Source organism: Dipteris shenzhenensis, chromosome 6, assembly GCF_047967505.1.
Source record: "Dipteris shenzhenensis isolate YYH24624 ecotype China chromosome 6, Dip_SZ_1.0, whole genome shotgun sequence".
NCBI classification, from domain to species: domain Eukaryota; kingdom Viridiplantae; phylum Streptophyta; class Polypodiopsida; order Gleicheniales; family Dipteridaceae; genus Dipteris; species Dipteris shenzhenensis.
In genome coordinates, this window is record NC_141601.1 from 10386134 (window position 1) to 10409800 (window position 23667).

General features: G+C 43.2%; 1 protein-coding gene across 1 annotated transcript in view; it reads right to left on the reverse strand.

Moving 5' to 3' along the window:
• Positions 1 to 1619: 1619 nt before the first annotated feature.
• Positions 1620 to 23667, reverse strand: part of LOC147900765 (uncharacterized) — a 40273-nt gene continuing 18225 nt past the window's right edge. Inside the window, exons 3-17 of the mRNA XM_087376104.1 lie at positions 17521 to 17729; positions 17360 to 17442; positions 12685 to 12780; positions 12429 to 12555; positions 12293 to 12351; positions 12087 to 12179; positions 11922 to 11989; positions 11697 to 11793; positions 3729 to 3803; positions 3472 to 3570; positions 3196 to 3354; positions 3066 to 3095; positions 2821 to 2883; positions 2612 to 2689; positions 1620 to 2456 (exon numbers count right to left, since the gene is read on the reverse strand). Of these exons, the coding sequence (XP_087232230.1) occupies positions 2370 to 2456; positions 2612 to 2689; positions 2821 to 2883; positions 3066 to 3095; positions 3196 to 3354; positions 3472 to 3570; positions 3729 to 3803; positions 11697 to 11793; positions 11922 to 11989; positions 12087 to 12179; positions 12293 to 12351; positions 12429 to 12555; positions 12685 to 12780; positions 17360 to 17442; positions 17521 to 17729 (1423 nt within the window). The 3' untranslated portion in view covers positions 1620 to 2369. The remainder of the gene's footprint in view (positions 2457 to 2611; positions 2690 to 2820; positions 2884 to 3065; positions 3096 to 3195; positions 3355 to 3471; positions 3571 to 3728; positions 3804 to 11696; positions 11794 to 11921; positions 11990 to 12086; positions 12180 to 12292; positions 12352 to 12428; positions 12556 to 12684; positions 12781 to 17359; positions 17443 to 17520; positions 17730 to 23667) is intronic.

Below are 23667 nucleotides of genomic sequence, written 5' to 3' on the forward strand. Positions count from 1 at the left end.
TAGCACTTATCAGTTCCCTCTTTTTTATGTAAGGGAGGGTGACTTGATTCGAGATCTGTAATTCAACCTTTTGACCTTAGATGCCCTAAGGTTTCTTTTGGTGGAGCCTTTCAATCTTTTGAATATGTGTGTGAGAGAGAGAGAGAGAGAGAGAGAGAGAGAGAGGAGGGAGGAAGGGGATGCGGGGAGGTTTGGATGGATGGATGGTTTTGTTTGCTTCTTTAGCATAGCCATTTGACCTTTGATGCCCTGAAGTTTTCTTGGTAAAGACTTCTTTATAGTTACTTTCTTGTTTAATCACAAACTCGTATGCACCTATTAGCAGGTGTCATTTCGTATAGCCTTGGTAATGGTCAAAACATCTCACTTCAAGTACAACCGAATCCATGTCAAGGTATTCCATCTAAGATGTGCTCGCCTAAATCAACCATTTTGACAAGGTAGCAAATTAGTAAACATATAGCGTGGTAATGAGGTTCACTTGGTTCGCACTGTTCTTCAAGAGGTGTTTTTCTCAAGTATTTCATCTTTTCTCTATTTTTTGCACCAAATGTTGCACGGTATGTCTCCTCCTTGTACCTTAATACTTTTAACACTTTGTAGGTGTTTTCTACAAAACCCTTGTAGCCTTTTGTTCATCCACAACTACAACATTGTGCTTTCCGACATTTGCTTGCTAGTGCCTACTTTTTAATACCCAACATGCCTAGTAGACAAGGCGGTAGGTGTGAGGGAGAGAAACAACATTTTTCTCTATTTGAAAGACTTTTAAGCTTCTTTCTACTTTGTATTGGCATTTAGGATAACATACACTCCTTGCTTAGTTTTGCAAGTGCAAAATATAATCGTGTCCAATGAGAAACCATGAGAGTTAGAAACTATAATCATGAGGATGTTTTTGTCACACTTCATATTGGCCGACCTTGCCCTTCACCACCACTAATCTATCTCTTGTGAATACCAAATTGTGACAAATTTTTTAAAGTGAACATCTGGGGATCAAAATTGACCTTTATCATTCGGTAAACTTTTGATATTTATAGGTACTATGCTAGAGGTGCCTTACCTTTTGTTAGACTAATATCCACCATAGCTTGCCTTAACATAGATTGTTTTGTAACTCCTTAGCTTTAAGCTCCTCATATTGATTTATTGCTTGTATCCGTACTCATTGGTTAGACTGGCTTGGAATATACAAAACAAAGATCTCAATACACAAAAGATACAATTCTGATTGATATCACCCTTAAATATTGCATTCAATACAACATTTCGACTTTACAAAAGAACTTTGTATTGAGTAATGAAGTTATCTTTTTTTTGTGAAAGGATTAATAGAAATCATAACGTGGTTGAACAACTTACCCTCGTGTGGAAGTGCAAAATGAAGCCTGTGTGAACAAGCAGCCATGAAAGTTGTAAAGGAGATCAACATGTGAAGAAGGATGTCAATGAAATTGGAGTACTTTACAACCTGGCTCATTAGGTTGCCAAGAGCTCACTATAGAAGTGACCATCTACAAGCTGGAAGTGATGACAAGAATTAAAAAGATCATTTTTTCTTCCTAGCATCAAAATGGGCTGTGCTAGAGATTGGCCTGTGTCCCAGATGCTTTGTGATTCTCTGATTAGCTGCCCCATTGTACTTAAAGTGCCTGTTGACACTACAACAGCTGATAACAATAGGGCAAAGATCCTTTTTTTTAGTTTCTTTCTATTGCCCAAAATGGCATTACTACCTGCAGTTTCTACACAGCTGGAAACACCTTCAAACTCCCCACTCCCATTCTCACATCACCAAACAAGAGACATGATTCTATTCATCTTTCATTCCAAGGGCTAATCGTGTTAGAAACTATGTTAATTTTGTCTCCTGATCCTCTTGGTACTTTTTTGGAGCTCTCTTGATTCAACTTTCATTCTGTGCTCACATTCCTATTCTGTTTGCAGTTAAACACAATAGCAGAAATACCAATCGCAACGAGTCTATTTAAGAAAAAGGACCTTATTGCGAAGGTTTGATCCACGTAACAAAGAGGAATGGCAGACAGCAGGGGTCACCAAATCCACAAATCCATTTCTTACAACAGCTGCGCATCAGCTGCCTGCAGAAGACCCAGGATTGCTTTCTCCAGCCATCATAATTATTTGCTAATTGAACAGGAGTAGAAGCATGGAATTTGATGCTCAGATCTCTCAAAATGGACACTAAAGAGGGTCTATTTGCAACTTATCAGTTGATCTATTAACTACATACCTGTGTCTGCTAACCATACTCCAAGATGATGGAAGATAGAAAAAACTCTTTAGATACACATTTAGGTCTTTTTAGACCTCGTAAGCCTTATAGATGCATTGTGCATCCCGTGTTATTCGTTGGGTTTTGGGGCAGCCCTGTGAGCTCCAAACTTCCCAAATCGCCGCATCACTTCAGCTTCTGTTAATGTATCCCACACCTGCAGCAGGAAGCATATGGTTCAAGAAAATACCGACAGATTTGACAATTAATGCTCACAGGACGTTTTCTATGGAATCTGAAGCATTTTAGTAATTGTGAGACCATCAATATCACAACACAATCGAGATCCTCCTCACCAACTTGAAGACTTACCTCCAAGTTCCCTTTGGATCCACCAAGGGCAAGTAAAAATGGAGAATCTTTACAGAAGGCAGTCGCAAAGACAGCTCCCTAGCAGTTACAATAAGCAAGGTTAGTGATGATGATGGTCAAGTTACAAAGATGGATGCCAAATCATTGAAGCATAAGATTAAGCAACTTTTGAAAGCCAATAGACTGGAAATGAACTTTTTGATATATACCACTCTCAGGTTCTTGGAGCAGATACATGTGGGATGGTTATCCTTCATATCCCATAATTTGACCTATGCAATTGGAAACACAAGGAAACTATTTAAACCAGGAGAAAAAACAGCCAAAGAGGGGAAGGGGATTGAAAGTCTTCTAATATAATAATCCTTAGATCTAACAGTTCAAATGTACCTGATCATGAAATTTAACACCATGAACAGCAAGAGAACAAATGCACAGAAGCAGATCCACTAACCATTTTATCTGTGGATCCTGTGGCTAAGAGCTGCAGACAAGTTCCAGAAAATAAAGCTTAGAACAAACACAATACGACAAATCTCAGGAAACACTCCAGCTCATCCCTTGTGTAAGTCCAGGAGATTTACATTTGGTGCAGCCGTATTGTAAGAAACAGTACACACAGCTTTGTCATGTGCATGTATAGTGAACAAAGCTTTTCTACCCTTGCTTGCACCACTTGAAGCAGATGCAGAGGATACCACACGAATATCATGACCGTGTACCATTCCATCTTCCAAGCTAACCTGCAATGCAACCAGCCCCACTGGTAAGACATTTGAGTTTGACACGTGTCCAGAAATAGGCCATGTTTTCCTAGATGTACCTCAATAAAGTTGGCAAATGGGTCTCAAGAAAATTACCACGAAGGAATGAGCTGTATGGGGATCCCAAGCAAGGCTTTCCACGTCTGCAGAAACTTGCCATTTGATTCCTACATGTGTTGGTGCCCTCATATCCATCTGTATCAAAAGCAAAGTCCATCACAAACTCAATTAATTAATATGTCAATTTGATTCCAGAAGCTATATATTGCACCTATGAGAAAAAAAGGAGACAATGCCCTGAACTACAAGTACAAAAATAAATTCCAAACTTCAGAAACATGTATAGGGGATACCATTGAGACTGTATGGTCGAAGGATCCACTAAGTAGAACCGTTGCCTCATGACAATTCCATGCAATAGCTTGAACCTGACAACCAAGCAAGCACACATGAAGCAATATCCACAACTATCTCCTTCCCTACATGTTGTGGGCCTTCCACACCTTTGACCAATATTCCCAAGTCCAGGGACAACTGAAACCGACTAAAAGTGACATTGTATCAACATGTAAAAATGAAAGAACAGTTCAATTTTTTCAGGGTATTCAAATATCATCAAAGCATCAACAAAGAAAATGTTCTACAAGCTATGGACCGCAGTTTACTCTAGGTACCTGACAATCCATGGGTCTTCCCTCATTAAATTTTCTGCCAACTCTCATTCGTTTTTCTGCTCAACTTTGAGGTCCTTGCTCACTCATGCTCGATCAGATCTCTTCTCCTTAATTTGGATAAGAAGACGACTGTCTTAATGCCGTCAGCACCAATCTAAAGAGGAAATCTCTTGGCAAACTTGCAAGGGAAATCCCCCATATTAAGTGTGGTGTACAGCCAGTGGAGCCAGAATAGGACAGTGGAGTACCTTGTGGCCACCTCAGTACGAGACTGGTTTCATTCTGGAACTGGCCTTCCAAAGCAGATCATTCATGACTGCGAAAGCATCTCATACCCTGCTCAGTTTGATCATCCACAGAGCAGCTCCAGAAAACAAGATGCAGATCCTAGAGATTCCTTCTCGTTAGTGCAATGCTAGTTTTCCTCTTGAGGGTGGGCATTGACATGGTCAACAGCACGGCTACTAGTAATTTTCAGAATCAACCATGTACCCCTACCAATACTTCATGAGAGAGTTTTCTTTTCTTCTTTTTTTCCAATGAAAATACTTCTATTAAGTAGGCAATAAGCCTCAAGAGCAAATGGTCATGGTAAGAGTACATCATGCATAGCATGAAAAACAAAATACCTGGAGTGAATCGAAAACCTGCTCATCAACAAGAGCCATAAGCTCCAAGGTTGAGGCTAAAAATGCCACCTCAAACCTACAGTGGACTCTGAGAAAAAAGGAAGCCTCTCCACTCCCTGAGGAAGATAGTCCTCGTAGCAGAGGCCGCCCGGGAAGACTCCTGCATGCTCAGCCAAATAGCCATCAGAGTGTGTACAGTGTTTGTCAAAGTATTGGCCACAGTGTGAGATGGGTGGACCTGCGAGCCATCAAGTGTCTTTGTGCATCTGGATCTCCATATATGACATGCTGAAATGCTTGCTAAGATCTCCCAAAATGTAACCATGGAGGCATGTGCAGGTCTCTAAGCATAGTCAGGGGAAACATATTGATCACTATTAGCAAATAGTGACCTTTTACATCTAGAGAAAGAAATTATTATAGACTTGCTATGCATTGAGAACATGTTGAGAGAGACATGCAATGCAGCACCCAACATGCCCACCTCTGAGACAAGGTTTGCATGTATTATGATGGATATACAAACTTATAACATGAGTGTTGCTTTTCTGTAAAAGACCTACACTTAGCAAGATCATCCTAGCTTCAGTGGGAGTTCCTGTCAGGATGGGAGCTCTAGCACCTTAACTACCCCCTAGCAAGAGGGCATGTATAAGTTTTATGCAAACCAAATTTGTCTCCCCTTCAGCTCCTGCTTTAGCTAAGCAGGTAGACATGAAAGGAAACGATTTTAATTCTTGCAATTCGCCTATTAATATTACACGCACCTTGGACTACATGAAATTTTGTGATTCACTTGGGTGTCTAGATCTTGTCCCTTGCCCACAAAAGGCGTGCGGTTAAGTTGAGACCACCTTTTTGCAAGTGATATGCGTGAGAATGTTACACAAGTGATTGTTGATAATAGCTCAATTTGCAAGGCATGGGAGATGTATTAAGAGAATACAAAACTATTGTGTGGATTCCCACTCCTTGGACTTGATTATGGATGACATTAGCTAGCTTGATTGGGTGGCTAAGATTATTGATGTCTCTATAAGATCATACGTGTTTTCACTCGAAGGCCACATGCATTGGCAGCTTTCAGCAACAGTTCCAATATGATCTTGTAAAGCCAACCAAGCCCCGTTGTGGATACATGTTGCCTGTCCTTTGTGAATATGCACTATACTTATTTAAATTTCAAAGTTAAAGGTTGCAACTTGCCAAGTGCATTGAAATCTCGAAGATGTGGTTTTCAGATTGGTGACTTGCAAAGAAGGCTTAGAGGTGTCATGACCAGCACGAAGTGGCTTGATTCAATGGACTACAAATCCATGAAGGAAGAGAACATTGAACCCATTGTCTTAGGTAATGTCTTTGCTGCCAGTATTAAGGCAATAAGAAACCCCTCTACTTGGTGCTTTGGCCCTTTGATAGAAGGCCTCTTCTGTGACTTCATGGAGAAGCTTGGGACTATCATGTCCAATTGTACCTCTCTCCCTCATGACACGTATGCATATTTGCATTTTGATCCTTGATTGTTCAAGTGATTCATTTGTCATGCCTCTTACGTTCTTCTTGAAAGCTGGAAAATACTAGAATATCAACAAAGAAAATTGTGGCCCCTTTCAACCTATCCAAAATGTCGTCTATGCGGGGGATCGGGATCCTGTTCTTGTTGAGAGCTCTATAATCTACACACATTTGATACGACCCATCCTTTTTCTAGACTGGTAACAATGGGGAGCAAAAAAGAGAAGAATTGGGTCGAATGAGTCCTTTGGACAGCAAGTCCTGTACCTATGCCATGGTCTCTTCGGTGTAGGCTGCACTCACCCGATAGGGTGGACGGTTTGAGGGCTCATTTCCAAGAATGAGCTTAATGGTGTGACCTTCAGGTCATTCTAGAGGTAGCTCCCCTAGTAAAGAATCTGAAAAATAATCTTTGAAAGTATCTAGAAACTGAAATTTATCTCTACCCTAAGAACCCAATTCAGCTATTCCCAAAACAACATCGAATAGGTCCCAAAGGTGAAACAAAGAAATCTTCTTGATCCACGTAAAACTGCACATGGATTCTAAGCCTACAAATGAGTGGAGTTACTGGTATTGATTCTCTTTGAAAGATCTATCGGGCATCAAGAGCTTGTCCAAAATCTTGTGTCTTGATCCCTAGCCGTAAGAGATCAAGTGAGATGAAATTGTATGTTGCACCTTGATCCAACAAAATTGGCACGTTCTGGTCTCTTACTTTACCCCATGAAAGGCAAAGCTCTCTTGCCTCGGGATCGACCACTCTTTCCAAAACATCAAGAACTCTCCCACCAAGGTCGTTCGCTGTTCTTTAGGCAATTTTGGCTCCATCAACCCCAGAGGCTTTTCAGGGAAGAGGGCAGCCATAGGCCCTTCTTTTCCGCAATGGAAGCACTTTCCTTCCTTCCGGAAGGTCTCGAGCTGTTCTGGAGTGAACTTTGATTTTCTTTGAAGGGCTTTGTTGAACCCCTCGACTTCTGAGGCTGGAACTTCTTTTAACTATGTGCTGGTATCATTTTCCTTCTGATGGAGTCCCCATCCTTGCCTTTTCACTTTGTGCTAGTACCATATTCCTTCCGTGGAGTCCCCATCCTTGCCTTTGACGATTGTACTGTCAATAGCAAATCTTCTTCCATCAGCTCAACCAGTGAGGCAGAATGCATCAATTCTCGAAGTCTTGTGTGGGTTTCAATACTTACTTGGGCATGGATACTAGGATGTAAGCCAGCCCTATACTTTCAAAGCTTAGTATTTTCTGAGAGTCTTTCAAGAAAGAGTGATCTGACGTTAAGCCATCCAAAACTTCTGATTAATCTTCTTCCATCAACTCACCCTGTGAGGCTGAATGCATCAAGTCTCGAAGCTTCGTCTTGGTTTCAATACTTACTTGGGCACGGATACTAGGATGTAAGCTAGCCCTATACTTTCAAAGCTTAGTATTTTCTGAGATGTTTTTGAAGAGAGTGATCTGAAGATATAAGACACTATCTGAAGCTGTCATTCTCACGCTTTTCTAAGCTGTGTGGACATCATCAAAGAAATTTTTACGGCAAGAATTGCTCATAGAACCATTCTTGAAATCTTTCCACTTCTTTGGTGCTTCATATATGACCAAAAAAGATACCTACCATGTACTGGCACTGTTTGTAAGATGTAGACTTACAATTTTCAACTTTGACTTCTCCCTGTAGCATTCTATATCGAACTGGCCGATAAATTGCAAAGCTTTTTCACTAGCTCCATGCTTTCCATCAAAAGTGGTGAACTTGATGGACTTACCACCTTCTTTAAAGTCTTCGCTTCTAGTTCTGGATCGCCTTCTTTTTCGTCCATGACCAGAATATTCTTTGGAGGAGGAAAAAGAAGAAGAGACGAGGGCGGGCTAGAACTTGGGGATCTTCGCCCATGCTTCTTACTTCGTCTTCTATAGGGCTTTGAGCTCCTCCTCCTTTATCTTGAACTGTGTTGATACCGAAAAGATAGTGGATTAGGGGACTGGCATTGGCTTACTTCCTTAATCAAGTCATTGGTTTAGACAAGTGTGGGCCCTCGAAAAGATGCCGAAATCGTGGGATCTTCTTCAAAACTTTGAATTCTTGAATTTTGTTCTTCACAAAATCTTCATCAAGGTCATTGTCAGGTACCATAGGACCCCCCTGACTGGACCGTCTAGTAGCTAAACTGCCATGTTCCAAAATCATGATCTGCTGGATGAAGAATCAATTCCAAATTGATTCAAAGCTTGGCTAAGCCAAAAACAGCCAATCGCAAAACTCCACTCCTCTCAAGGAGGTAAAAGCGTATGGGTGAAGACGAGAGCCGTCCTAATGCATGATGAAGTAAGGGTGGTAGTGGATTTTGGTTGTATTATGCAACCAATAGCCCGGGGTACGGGACCAATAATGATGAATATGATAGATGGCACCTTCCAATAATGATAAATATAACAGATGGCGGCTAACAAAGCTCGAATCTTCCACAAAGGATTTCGCCAAAGTTCAAGGACCAAATCGCAAATTGCTTTATTTTCTAATCTTCCATAGAGGATTTCGCCAAAGTTCTCAAACAGTCTGTAGATCAAATCGCAAATTGTGTTGTTCACAAATTTATAGCGAAGTGGTTGGCTGGAGCTGACTAACCTAATTTGCGAGCAATTTTTTTTTCCAAAAAGATTACTTCATTAAGTATGAATGAAAACCGCAAGAGCAAGCTCTAATGTGGGAGTACATCATGCCATGCATGAGAAAAGAACCCAGCTCAAAAAGAGCTAACAAAAACCCAAGGTAGAGGCTGAAAATGCCACCTCAACCTTGAAGAAGACTTAGAGAAGAAAGGAGATCCTCTCCAAACTCTGAAAAAATGTATACCTCTTGGTTGTAGCTGCTCTGGAGGATCCATGCATGCTCGCCCAAATGGCCATCAGTGTGTGTATAGTATCAGTCCTGGCCATAGACTAGGAAGGGTAAACCTGTGAACCCTCCATCGCCTCCGTACATCTGGCTCTCCAAATATGCCAAGCTACAATGCTAGCCAAAATCTCCCATGATGTGTCTACCGAGGCATGAGCAGCTCCAAAAGGAGTGAAGGGAACATCCTAGAGAGAACATGACTCCACAGAGTGTCGTCGTATAATGAAGGCTGGGTCTAAGTCATGTCCCTCGAAAAACACCTAAGGGCCAGTAAGAGGTAACCATGCGACTGAACATCCTGGCAACACCCTTCCAAATCGTCCTCGCCCGTCTGCACTTCTAGAGGCAATGCTGAACTGACTCAACTGCTGTGTGGCATCGAGGACAAATAGGGTCGGCTAGATCTCCACCACAGGTTCACAGCAATCCCTCCATGAATAGAAAGCCAAAAGAAGAGAGTGATCTTTCTATTCCTAAGGGATAATCAAAGCCTCCTCCAAAAGTTATTCTACACCTCTGCAGAAATCTAAAAAGATTTGCAATCAATTTGAAAGCTTCTCGGCTGGTATTTTGCGCGGTAACTCTCTATTCCAAATTATTGTTGTCGTCATCAATCTTCTTGGTCTTTGGACCGCTGTCACCAAGGAAATTGACAATCTTGAGCTCCGATACCACTGAAACCTTAACTGAACCTCGAACACAGCTTCCAATGAGCAAACTACAGCCCTCTAGTTAATTCGCACCTCAAATCCTCAAGAATAGGTGGCTGAAAACCAAATCGCAGCAACCATGGCACTAAGGAGCAAATCGCACTTCAATATCCTGAGTACAATTCTTAATACAACTGGGAGCCTAGAGACGCTTAATTTATAGACTAGGCCAGCCAACTAAAAAGCATGTGCTTTCTAAAAGCTGGGCCTGCTTTTCTTGCCTAGAATAGGCGATTTTCTCTGGAAAGCTAGGCTTTCTCTAAAGCAAGTGTTTTATCCATAAAGGGGAGGCGCTTTTACTGCTTCAACTCAAGTGAGCCCTTCATTCCATGAGGTGCCACTTGTCTTGTGCTTTTCCCCTTAAAAAGTGGGGGAATTAAGCACTCTCCAAATTCATGCACCTTGCACAAACAATATCCAACACTTTAAACCATTACAGGTTAGCAAAAAATGCATGCATTCTAGTTCTTGGACTAATCCTAGTCCCTTGTGGGCATACCCACAATTCTCTTTTACCAATGCAAAGCAAAGTAAATAAAACTTATTCTAGTTAACCTAAGTCAACTTTCTGTGACTGAAGTCAATCTAATAACGATTCCTCTTTATTTATTGGGAGAAGCACCAATTGGTGACAAGCAGACTCAAGCATGACAAAGGCTAGCACTAAAGGAGAAGGCTAATCAAAAAGTAGTCCACATTCTCTTCATTCAAGCTAAAACTGCTTGTGAAGACTATACGATTTCATTTTAGTCTCTCCCAAACGAGCATCTAAGCGAAAAAACGCTTAGAAAATCTAGTTGATAGGTCTACACACCACTTAAGATAGAAAGAATTTATCGCAATATCAGCAAGCCACAACATGGACAAAAACTTCACAAGGTGAAATTTGCATGTCCACTAATATGACAAGAAAATATCTCTAGATGAATCCAAGAACATGCCCAAACTCATTTATATTTATTTTATTAACATAAAGTGTTTTTGGTTAGAGGCTGTAGTTATTATTTTATTTTTAAACATAAAATGTTTTTGGTCAGAGGCTGTAGTCGTATTGCTGGTGATATTATTGATGACAACACTAATCATTTAACCTTCCAAATAAGTCTCGTCGTTGGATATTAAAATCAACCAAGGTCTTTAGTGCCACTAATTGTGTTTTAATCACTATGTATAAGGTTTCAATGGGGGCCTTTTCTAAAGTCATAACTCATTTTTGGACCAACGCTGAGCTCCACTACTGTTTATGATGCTCTTACGAGTGTCCTCCAATCCACATTTGCCTTGCTTCTACCTCTTATTCCAGACAAAAAAACAATCCAGTTTCATGTCAATCTTATAGACATAAATATTATTATTTACCCTAATTTAGTGCCCACCATGATGCTGATAAACAAACCAAAAAAAAAATCAAAGACATCCTTCTCAAGTAACAGGACTGGAGTAAGAAGAGGTTCACGTATTTTTCCATAGCATCCTTCAAAAAAAAATCCAGTTGCCCCCAATAAAGTAAGTTGCCGTTTCAAGAGAAAATTTCTAAGGCACCTTTCACGAAGACAGGATTGGAGTGAGATGTGTCCCACGTATTTCTGCATAGCATCCTTCAAAAGTATTCCCAGTTGACCCATCTAAAAGCTAGTCAAATGCATAATGTCATCTAACATGATTTGGTTGTCCATGATGAATGCAAAGCAATCATACCCCCCAAAAAAAAAATCAAGGAAGCTTCAGCAGGAGGGTATTTTATACGCCCAAGAAATCATCAAAGAAGCTCCACATGAAATGGTGGAAATATGATACACTGCCTTCTCATGAGATGGTGGAAATGGTGGAAATAAAGTTAAAAGAAATATCTAGCTACACAGTGATGAGCTACATGATTAGCACCTTATCAGAGTGAGAGCAGATTGTATGCTCACACTTCTGAGTCACAATATCCCATATTTTAATGGAGGAGTCTGCACTTGCACTTGCCAGGACATTTCTGCAAAATTGCCATACAAAATTAATGGCTATAATGCTTTGATAGAAGATAAGGCAAGAAACAAAGATTTTAAAATCTGCACTACTAGGGACGTGGAATCTTGTCTATGTACAAGGACTGGAATGCACCTGTATTCCCTATTCCAAGCCACACTAAGAACAGCATCCGAGTGACTCCCAGACTTCAGTTTTGGAACCTGTGATAAGATTACAGATACAAAGAAAACAAGGAGCACAGTGAACAAGCCAAAACTACATTCAATGTTATCTTGAAGTGCGCACTAGTCTGATTACCTTTTTCTTCTTTTTCTTTTTTTGGTCGCTCTGTTCTACTGAAGAATCTTGTACATATCCGCCCAATACAATAGCTGGCTCTACAGCATCTAGCTGCAAAAAAAGAGACAGATTTGGTAAGCTTTGGAATTGTTATTTGCAATTCTGTGGGGAAAAAAGTGCATATTCACACTTGATCTACAACGAATCTCAAGTGCCGTACGTACTAGATCAAGGTCCCATATCTCAATATCCGGCTGCATGGTGCCAACAGCAACATAATTTCCTAGAAGAAGATATGATAAAATCAGCAGAATTCAAATATCAACCATCATGATATGCATTTAAGCCACTACGCCTTACCCTTTTCACCACCTTTGACATCACAATCAAGCCAAGCTAGGCTGAGTGGAAAGGCTGGTAGCATGATATCATGATGCACATACATGTTATGGACACCACCCTCCATTTCATGTTCATAGACCCACATCTAAGGACAGAGCAAATAAAAATTCCCCTATCAACCATCAAAAAACAATGAATGTGAAACACAATATGGCTTCAGTTTGCACAAACGAGGCTAACATCCAGGCCAGTAAGACTGGCTTCGCTTACTCACCTCTAGATGACTAACATCATCTTCATTTCGGGCAGTCAATATTAGGAGATCAGAAGGCTTTATTGTCATGTCTTCGATTTCCTCTTCATCTTCACTCTGAACAAATCATAACTCCACAAGTGAGATAAAAACCCAAACCTAATTGTCAAACAAAAACTTACCTGTAATCTCTCTCTCTCTCTCTCTCTCTCTCTCTCTCCCCCGCCTCTTCAGCTCCGGCTGCTGCAGTAGCAGCAGCTGCTTTCTGCACACAGAGGCACAACAGCACTGTGTGCAGTGCACTGTAGCAGGTTCATTTCACGGCCGCAATCCTAGGTTCAGGGGTGCAGAAGCAGCTCCAGCCTTTGTTGCGGGCAGAACAACCAGCAGGTCGGGGCAGCTCCAACAGTTTCGGTTCCACCCAGGCTGGGCTGAACCCCTGGCTCAGCTCAGTGGTTAGCTTCAGCTGAAAGGTTCTCAGATTTGCACAAACCTCTATGAAGTTTCCTAAGATGAAGATGTTTTCCACGACCGTAATAAGCAAACACTCGTACTCTGCCATTCAGCCTTGTCAACACCCAGCCCTATGCACCGACATTCAAGGAAGGATCGGTTCAAACCCACAGGAACAAATCTTTACCGCAAGAAGTAAGGGAGCTCATGCTTCAGTTTGCAGCCCTGGGAAGAAAGGGATCTTTATGCGGAAGTAATGAAAAGTGAGAGGATTTGCACCCCCCCTCAATGATAAATTCAGCGAAGTGTGAAAGCTGAGATAAGACTCAGGAAGAGAATTCAGAGTGGTTGTAATCATCTCTGAATCGGGAATAATTTCATCTATGTTTAACAACTGCTCTCTGAGATCCTGTAGCTTTGTGAGGTGGACTGACATGGAGTCACCCTCCTCCATATGTGTATTGCTCAACTCTCTTTTTAAGAAAGATACCCTGGCATCATTCCGTGCTGCATACATGCTTTCCAAAATATCCCACGCTGCCCTGGAGGTCTTACACGACCGGATATGCGGAATGATTGATCTTTTCACTGAAAGAGAGATGCATGACAAGGCTAAGGCATCCCGTGAATCCCATCTCTTTTGCTCTGGAGTATTGACTGTAGCTGCACCAACAACTTGTCCTGCAGCTGCACCCTGTGCACGACCTCTTCCACCTCCTTGCTGAGGAGGGGTAGCAGGTGCAATATCTGCTGGTCGGATTTCATCCCCATTGACATAATCCCATAAATTGCGAGAAATCAGAATATTACGTACCATGAAACTCCAGAGGGAGTAGTTGGTACCATCCAACTTGTCTTCCTGTGAAAGACCACCGAACTGGAACTCATTCTGATTTTGATGGGCCATATCTGAGAAAGAGATTGAAGCAGATACAAAGCTGAATTCCCTTGCTGGGAATAAAACGCACAACTCCCAAAAACACAGCCAAGCACGGGCTGTATATGCAACTTAGATTTCTGTACTTGAGCTGTCAGAAATCTGTCCAAGCATCAAACACTCTCCAAAATCTGCCAAAAGTGTTCCAAACACTCCAAGAAAGGCAGTATGTATTGAATACTCCAAAAAATGCTCTCTCAACACAAAAGCCCCAATTTGTGGCTAGAAATTGCAGCCAGAAAGGGGCAAAATTACTAAAAACCCCAAATCTGCAATTTTTGAACAAAAGCCCCAAATTTCAGACTAGATCTCCAATTTTGCTCCAGATGTAGCTCCAAAATTGCACAATGATTGCAATGGCTGCAATATGCAAAATGCCCCAAATGTACTCCAAAACAACTACACCAAACTGTAGTTTTCTGCAAGATTAGCCTGTCAAAGAACACCCGAGGCTGACAGCAACCGGTGTAGATCTGCAAGTACAGACTGTACGCACTGTACGGTAAGTGTGGAACAGACCGTACAGTACGGGAAGCAGGAGCTGTACGGGACTGTACGGTTAACCGTACAGTCTGGCGACGATGTACGGCTCTGAAGTACGGAGCTGTACGGTAACCTTGTACAGCTTCCTGCGCAGGTACGACGAGCAGATATGGGAGCTGTACGAAAAGCAGGTACGGATATTGTACGGCGAGCAGGTACGGGAGCAGAACGCTGTACGAAGGCAGACGGCGACACGTACGGAGCTTGTACGGAACTGTACGGCGACGATGTACGGCCGTCGATGTATGGCGATCAGGTCTATACGGCGCAACTGTGGCGCAACTGTACGGCAGGATCCCGTACAGTTGTACGAACTGTACGGACCTGATGATGCAGGCCGTAGCTGAAGCTGGACGGGGAGATTGGAGCTGAATGGAGCAGGGAGCACGGAGCTCTTGAACCTGCTCTGATACCAAATGAAGGAAAGAGAATGAGTGAGAGCAAGAGAGATTGAGAGTGCAGGAAGCTTGGAAGCTGAAGACGTAGTTGCAATAGAATAGAGTGTAAAGAGTGTACAACACAAAGTGAGAAAGATAAGGTTTTGTCCTAGTGACAAAACCTTAGTAGTCACTAACCATAGTTAGTGAACTAACTGCAGTTAGGGGGAAAAACCTCTTAGAGAGGGAAAAGTGCCCCTAACTAGCTTATTATATTACATTGGTCACTGCTGAATTATATCTATAATTCTAACAGGGATATCCCCAAGTGTAATATGTGGGTGAACCCTCTGTCTAAGCTATCGAGTCTCTGGCTCTGGATCACGATCATGTCGAGGCCTCGTCTCGTGGGGGTCCATGTGATCTAGCAGGAAGAATTCCGTGATACAGCTCTCAAAGGGATCTGACAAGAAAGAAGTCTGCTCCTGTCTCCGTGATTGAAGTATCCTCTCGCGGTGCCTGACTACCTCATGAATGAAGCCTGCCAAGCATCTCTGATCTAGGAGGTTGAAGAAAAGTCGTCATCTGAAAATTGACGCCAAAATAGCCAGCCTCGCTACAATACGTGAGGGTCGGCTCTTGACCAAACTTGGGCAGGGACCCATTGCCACACTTGTATAGGGCTGTGGGGCTATGAGGTCCATAGGACCGAGACCTTGGCATGTACCATTTGGAGCTGTAATGGTTACCTTATGGTCTGAGCCAGGGTATTTCTCTGAATCATACCAGGACAAGATAATTGTTTTCTATACAAAGACTCATCAAAGCCCAGAGCGCTCACTACCACTAGTCTATGGATACAGATGGGAGTCTGCCTATTTGGATGAGACCAGGGAGGATGGGGGAATCAAGTGGAGTAGGAGCTTTGGACAGATCATCTTTCACAGGGATGATTACCGTGGAGAGACGTAACCCACATGCCAATCACGAATCAAGAGCACCTCATCTCCAGATATGCTTATTGCAGTTTGCTACTTTCCTCCAGAGACATCGCATTTACTAGGGAGCTTTGGGAGAATGGAGAGACATTTCCTATATGTAGTAGGGGACTGTAACAGTATTAAGTTTTAGTTTAGTGGTCAGTTAAATAATGAGCCCCATTAGGTTATAAAAGGTCACAATATCTATAGTCTCTTGAGTATTTTTGTGCATACAGTAGTTAGTGGGTTTTATAAGGGCATGCCACATAGCAGCCCTGTTCAATAATCCCACATACAGTTAGGTGCTGGCCCACTTCCATAGGCCTATAAAAGGGGACTTGCAGGATCATTCAAGTTCTGTACACTTTTGAATCGATAACTGTTTGGTACTTTCAAGCATAAGCCTTGAATGGCTGCAAATTGAAGGAGTGAATCTAGCTTTGGCTAGCCAGCATCATGGGAGCTGCCTGGATCTCATGTCTTTTTCCTTGTAAGAGAGAAAATTTCCCCGACTTTCTTTCCTATTTCTGTTATGGCTGGTTACTACTAGCAACTGGTGGTAGCATGTTACTACTAGTTATTAGCAACTAGTAGTAGAAGTTCTGTTACAACCAATAACCAGTGTTGGCAGTTGCAACCTCTTGACTAGATTGCATTTGCATGCAGAGGCAAACACCATCACAAACATAGACATAGATGATCACACACACTCTCTTTTTTTTTGTAAAAGAAATTTTGCAATAAGAAGCATTTACGTTCATAGCCGTCCCAGAGTGAGACAGCTACTATCATAGCTCAAACCAGATTATACAGCAGTGTCAGATCCATGCCTCCAATGTTGGGTCAAATCTCAATATTTTTGAGATTCCAGCACATCGGGAGAAACAGGAAGCCAAGAGGTCTCCACTGATCCAAAAAAGCAACTTGAAAATTTGACCCTCCAGATGGCTGCCAGGTGGCAGACAGGATCCATGTCACTTCTCGCAACAGATTTTTGCACATACGTGGGCATTGGGCTCAAGACATGATGTTCTGACTTTTAGGACAACGGAACCACAACATCCCCATGATCTGGCTACTACAACACACAATTTCAATCTTATATGGCTGACATTAGAATGAAAAATCTGCTCTATTTTGAATAACAATACATATATCTCTCTTGAATTGGTTCAGATTATGCTATTGGTTTGGTCTTGAAAATGTTGCAATTCATAGCTCAGCTGTATTTATGAGAACCATGGTATCCCTTAGTCCCTATCCTCAAGTTACTCTATCTATGATTTTGAACATCAACTGCAAGCTTTATTACATACAAAAGGTCACTTCTCTTTGAGCAAAATGCAAGCAATCACAAAAGGCACTTCTTCAATCAACGACTAGAAAATACTGTCCAAGTGTAGTACATCTTTGTTTGTCATATATGGATCCATCTCATTGCTTGCATAGTAGGCAGCACCAAGCCCCCCATTACCAAATAGTTGTAACCCTGTGAAAATTACAATGCCAGTTAAAAAGAGCTAAAATCATAAACAAAATTAAGCAATGCAACAAGTTCACTATGTACCTTCATCTTCATCTTCATAATTATCCATATCAAGCTCTGCAAGCTCATCAGCAACATCATCTGGGTGATCTGCACGTGTAGCTTTCCCATCACAACCCAGCATACGGGCTGCAGCCAAAGCTGTTGCTATTGGATCATTTGGCATCTTACTCTCAGCATTCATGGGCTCTTCTAGGGCCACCAACTCATCGTCTGTGCCATCCTCTGAACTGTGGGTAACAACAGCATATTCACAAACCAAGGTTCAACATGATATTGAAGTACTTCCACACACAATCCATTATGTTTTTATGAGGAATCCCAAAGCTGAGGGAAGAGAAGGGAGAAAGAAGTATGAGCATACAAATGGAATACTCTATCGACAACATTAAAGTGATAAAGAATACAGGTAGCAACCCGGAAAAGGAGGACAATATATATCCAAAGGCCCTGTCCTTAGTTTATGCACATAAAGTGCAGAACTTCTCCCCTAATAGATGCATTGTCCTCTGGCAAAATTCCTTTCATGATCCTAAGCACTTCAACAATTTTCTTTGATTCAATTACTGTACTTTGATATTTCGTTCATCAAAAATCCTTGCTTAAGTCACTTTTTACTAGGCCATTTAGATCTATAGGCCATATAATGATATAGCTTGATAGAAGGCCCTACATGTTAAATGTTACATGGTCCTTACAACTAAAAGGAAAGGATTCCCTAGCATTAGATATTAGAGATTTTGCTATTGCAAAGCAAAGAATGCCTTTTATAAGAAAATCTCTTCCCAAAAGCTACTACTCTTTGGCAAACGAACAACAATAAAATGTGCACTTAGCTTCATTTTAAAAAGCAACACCATAATCAGTCTTACCTAATAAATTCCACTTGACTTTAGCTACTTGGCTTTTCTTTGATTCAATTATTCTGATTCAATGTTTGCATATATCTGGAATCTTTGCAAGTCATTTTTTGACTATTTCCTTTTTGACTATTTTTGACAATCTTCTACCTCCAAACCACAATAAAAGGCACCTTTTATTCATAATTCCATGTGAACCAACATATTCCTCTTGGCTGACTATATGCACATTCCCTCTATACTAGTCATTACTTGACTAAATGTTCCTTTCCACCCAACTTGTCCCAAGGGCATTTGCTACATTGTGCGTGCATTAGATAATTGAATCTTTTTAACTTTTGGCTCACGCCTAAGCCATCTTCTCAATATTTTCATTCATAAATAAAGCCCATTTTATTATGTTTGTATGGTTAGCCTTATTATAGGTGCTGAATTAGGGTGTAGTTTGTGATAGATCATGATCCTAGACCCCTAGCCTCACACATGAAATATAGGTCACGCAAGATCCACAAATTGTAGACCCCTAGACCAATGATCCAAAGTCCAACAAAAAGTGTTAAAGCCAGTGAACCTAACTAATGGTGTTGGTTTAGCAAAAATATTTCCCTCTTTCCAAAGTTGCATACATGCTCCAAAGGTACTAGTGGAACTTAATCGAGCCTAGCTCAACTCACTCATGTAGGACACAAGACAAGAATAATTCCCTATCATGACCACTTTCTGAGGATATCGGAGCATGGCTTCATCATCAGGCCCCAGTACCTCGAGGATAGGAGAGTCTCACACGCCTTTGCGGATTGCTATCGAACAGATATAAGTCTCGTCCACCAATTGTTATGGATTGAGGCCGAGAGAGCGTTGGCATACCTAGAAAGCAGCGGGTCTGTAGACTATGCACGATGAGGGAGGTCCAAATAGAGGAGCATTTTCTATGTGTCTGTCCGGACTATCATGAGATTCGAGGACGATACCATTGTCTCTTTCAAGAGGGGCTCGGCTTCAAACCACTCACACAACTGATACATTTCCCCGACCAGGTTTGCATTGGGCTCTACTTGATTGAGATGCGGAGACATAGGGATTCCCTTGTGCGGCAGGCCAGAGATCAACTACAGTTGATGCCTAAAGATTCCGAGCTAGACCGAGCACAGATACACGTCACTGATTTTTACGCATCCAAGCCAACGCCAAATGAGATTGAGGGGGAGGAGCTCGAGGAGACGAGAGCACTATATCCGTCACCAGAATAAAGCTGGATGAGAGACGCGGAGACCACACACGACACGTGGGGCGACCAGAGCACGCACGATTGAGGTTCGACCCAACCTATCTCAGCCCTCCTCAAAGGGGACCACCAGAGACAAGGCATTACTCTCGATGTAGCCCATCGGATACAAAGATCCAGGGGAGCACGCCCCCCGTCACCACGGGAGACAGCCCGACAAACACAGATACGTGAGCTCTTTGCATCACATCAGAGAGCCACAGGGAGCCGGGTTATATGGACCCTGCACATGTACTTGGAGCTCTGGCTCTGAGCAGTACTTGATTGCTCTTTTTCCTACTATTTTGTACTAGCTTTTTGCATTCTTAGCACTTAGTACTCAGCAAGGGCCTTAGTGTGCCCTTTGCTTTCAGCCCACGGTGGCTTGTATGGGTTACATATATTTTGTACTTTGTCTCATAGACCTGCGAGGTCTCCCAAAGACGTTAATACCTCTCTCTCTCTCTCTCTCTCTCTCCAAGTGGAGAAGTGAGCAAAAATGACAGCAAAGAGGGGACAAGTGGAGAAGTGAGCAATGCCAGCCGTGACAAGAAAGGCAAGGAGATAATGAAAGACAATAAATGACGGTGTCTATCTGATGGAGGAAGAGACTTAGAACAGCTACACATGGCTGTATGGAACTGCAATGGCACGCTTTGGTCCGATCCAGGGGGTTTCCTGAGATGTTATTTTTTACACAGAGACACATGAGAGCCCAGAGAAAGGACTGCCCGATGTGGTGGGCTACACATGGGATTCGACCCATAGGAAAGAAACCTGGAAAGGGAACGGAGTCCATGGATCAGGAGGGGTAGCTGTCCTATTCAGAGCACATCCGAGACAAAATGCATATCCGTAGTACAGAAAGAGGAGCATGCACGATACATGTGGATACGATTACAGCCACCGGGGGCCCGTGCACTTTACATAGCAGTATGTTACTTTCCCCCAGATGGTTCCCCTTATGCAGCTGAGGTCACGACAGACAGACATAACCCATTTGAGACGATCCATGACGACATCATTGAATTCTCTAGAATTGGGAACATTCTCCTTCTAGGGGACTTCAATGCACGTACAAGGGATCTACAGGTGGGGCTACTACATTTCACACATGAGAGGGACCCTCACATGATTCCAAAGCTAGATGCCACCGAAATGGGGATACTGAGACATTCCGCAGATGCCCCGAATGTGACCGAATACAGGAGACAGTTACTTGATCTAAGCGCGATACATGATTTGATCATATACAACGGTCTCTAGCGATGGCCATCATCAGGAGGACTCACATTCTTTCCACACGGAGGGGGGACAAGTACAGTAGACTATCTCCTCGGCTCACTAGCCTTCACATCGAGGATATTTGACTTCACGGTGCCTCCACCCCCACTTGGAGCCGATCACACATATTTGGTATTCAGTATATCAGCCGTTATATCTCACATGGATCGGCGCCCCCAGAGACCGCCATGCACCCAGGTTCATTTTGATCGAGCCCTCAATCCGGTCTACACCAGTCATTTGGCTAGAGAGCTCTCTCACTTACTCGGAGATGGCAGAGACTTGGATCTGACTCAGGCCTCAGACACACTTGTTACCGTTATACGAGATGTTGCTTTAGATCCTTCCCCACGACCCGACCTAGACAGGCACGTGAGGGGAAGATGCCACAGAACACATGGTTTGATGATGAGTGCAAGGCAGCCAGAGCACACCTCACACGGGAACAGGTATTAGGTCACATGCCTACACATGAGGCACAGAAGATCTTCCGACGACTGACACGCCGTAAGAGGCGAGCTTTCCTTTCACACAAAATGGAGGATATCATCAGCTCATTTCGAGGGGGGGACCCCAACATTGGATGGGGGTTCCTGATAAAGAGGAAGCTGCCTATCCCTATCACGGACCCATCTACGCGGCACACTTATGCATGCTCCCTATATGATGTCCCCGATCAAGCTCAACCCGATATGTCATCTATGCCGAGGCCCACGCATTGTTATCTATTCACTACACGGAATATACAGGATGCACTGTGACGGCTGAATAATTGGAAGGCACAAGATCATGAGGGACTACGGACGGAACACTTTGCACATGGCCATGAGGTTTTATAGCCCCGATCCTAGCACGGATGTTTAATCACGCAGTATGCCACAACTTCCCACATACTTGGTGCACCACCATCATAGTCCCGATACACAAAGCAGGGGATCCTATGGACACGGGGAACTATCGCACTCTCATGATTGGCCACACATTGGCCAAGATCTATGGGTCAGTACTAGAGAGGGTACTTAGCAACCACACAAAGCTCCATGGGCAACGAGCACTAGGGCAGGCAGGTTTTCGGAGACAGCACTCCACTTTGGATCATATCTTTACTTTGTGGACCATCATCGAGGAAGCCAAAGCCCGACACCGGAAAGTCTACGCTTGTTTTGTAGACTTTCAGAAGGCATTCGACACTGTCCCACGAACCTGTCTCATCACGAGATTACGCGAGCTATTGATCCTAGAGACGTTGTTTTGGGGGGTTATGAGCCTATATGAGTTGGTCAGAGGAAGAGTCCGAGCCCCAGGAGGTATATCAGATTGGGCTGAGAGCACGATTGGGGTGAAGCAGGGTTGCCCTCTCTCGTCGACCCTCTTTGGACTCTACATCAATGAGATCAAATCCTTCCTAGACCGACTGGGCGGAGAGGGCTCACCATTGGCTGACCTCCTAATTCAGATATTACTATATGCCGACAACATAGTTCTTTTATCTTCATTGGCCGAGGGATTACAGAAGCATCTGGACGCCCTTGAGGTGTTCTGCAAAGAGAGGGACCTGACTGTCAACCTTGGCAAGACCAAGGTCATGATCTTTAATACCTCACGTCCAACACTTCTTCGACACAACTTCACATACAGAGGGGAGCCAGTGGAGATAGTACAGTCCTATACATATTTGGGCAAGGTCTTCGCACGACCCATTTTCTCGATGACCCAGGCTGCCAGGGCACGACTCACACGAGGCCGGAGCGCTCTGGCCCGACTAGAGAGACAGTGCTTCCAGGCATGCTTCCAGGATCCTTTGACGAAGAGCTGGCTCTTCGACACTCTAGTACGGCCGACCGCCATGTATGCAGTGCCCTTCTGGGCGAGTGACATTCCAGTGGTAGATTGGAGGAAGTTTGAGGGGCTACAGGTCTCAATGGGATCCAGGATGATACGGAGTAAGCCCTCAGTTCCACATAAGATCATACAGGCAGAGTTTGCCAAGACGCCACTATATGTCGATGCTATCTTCTAGACAATGACTTTCATTCACAGGGTATGGGCTCTGCCTCATTGGAGACTACCGAGGGTAGCTTTGGAATCATCCCGACGCCTAGCACGTGAGGAAGCAGCCACCCGGTATGCACGCACAGACACATGGCTGACTAGCCATGGCATTCAAATGGACAGACTACCCCCATTTCAGTATAGCATGGATGCCCCTCCTGAGCGACTTCCGCGCAATGAGACTAACCGTATCATATGGTTAGACCTCCTCCAGCTCACCACATCCCAGACTTGGTTGAGGGACCAACCGCTCCCCACCAAGATGCAGTTCTATTGTGATCACTTCCTCAGAGTCTCTGATGACGGTTTCATTATCCGACCTCCTTATCTAGAGGACAGAGGAGTCTCACATGCACTCCAGATTGACATTGGCTAGATGCGAGTTTCCTCCCATCAACTTAGGATTAAGGCGGGCCGAGCTGCAAGTCTACCCAGTGAACACAGGATCTGCACACTATATGCAACATGGATACCGTTGAGACTGAGGAGCACTTCCTATGTAGCTGCCACGTTTACTATGAGATACGAGGGCGATAGCATTGCCTTTATCAGGAGGGGACCGGCTTCGGACCGCTCTTGGTTGATACACTTCTAGGACCAGGTCTATGTAGGGTTGTACTTGATGGAGATGCACCGACACCGTGAGGCACTACTGAGACAGGCCAGAGCACTATCAGCACCGGACAGACAACTACAGGATACAGAGCC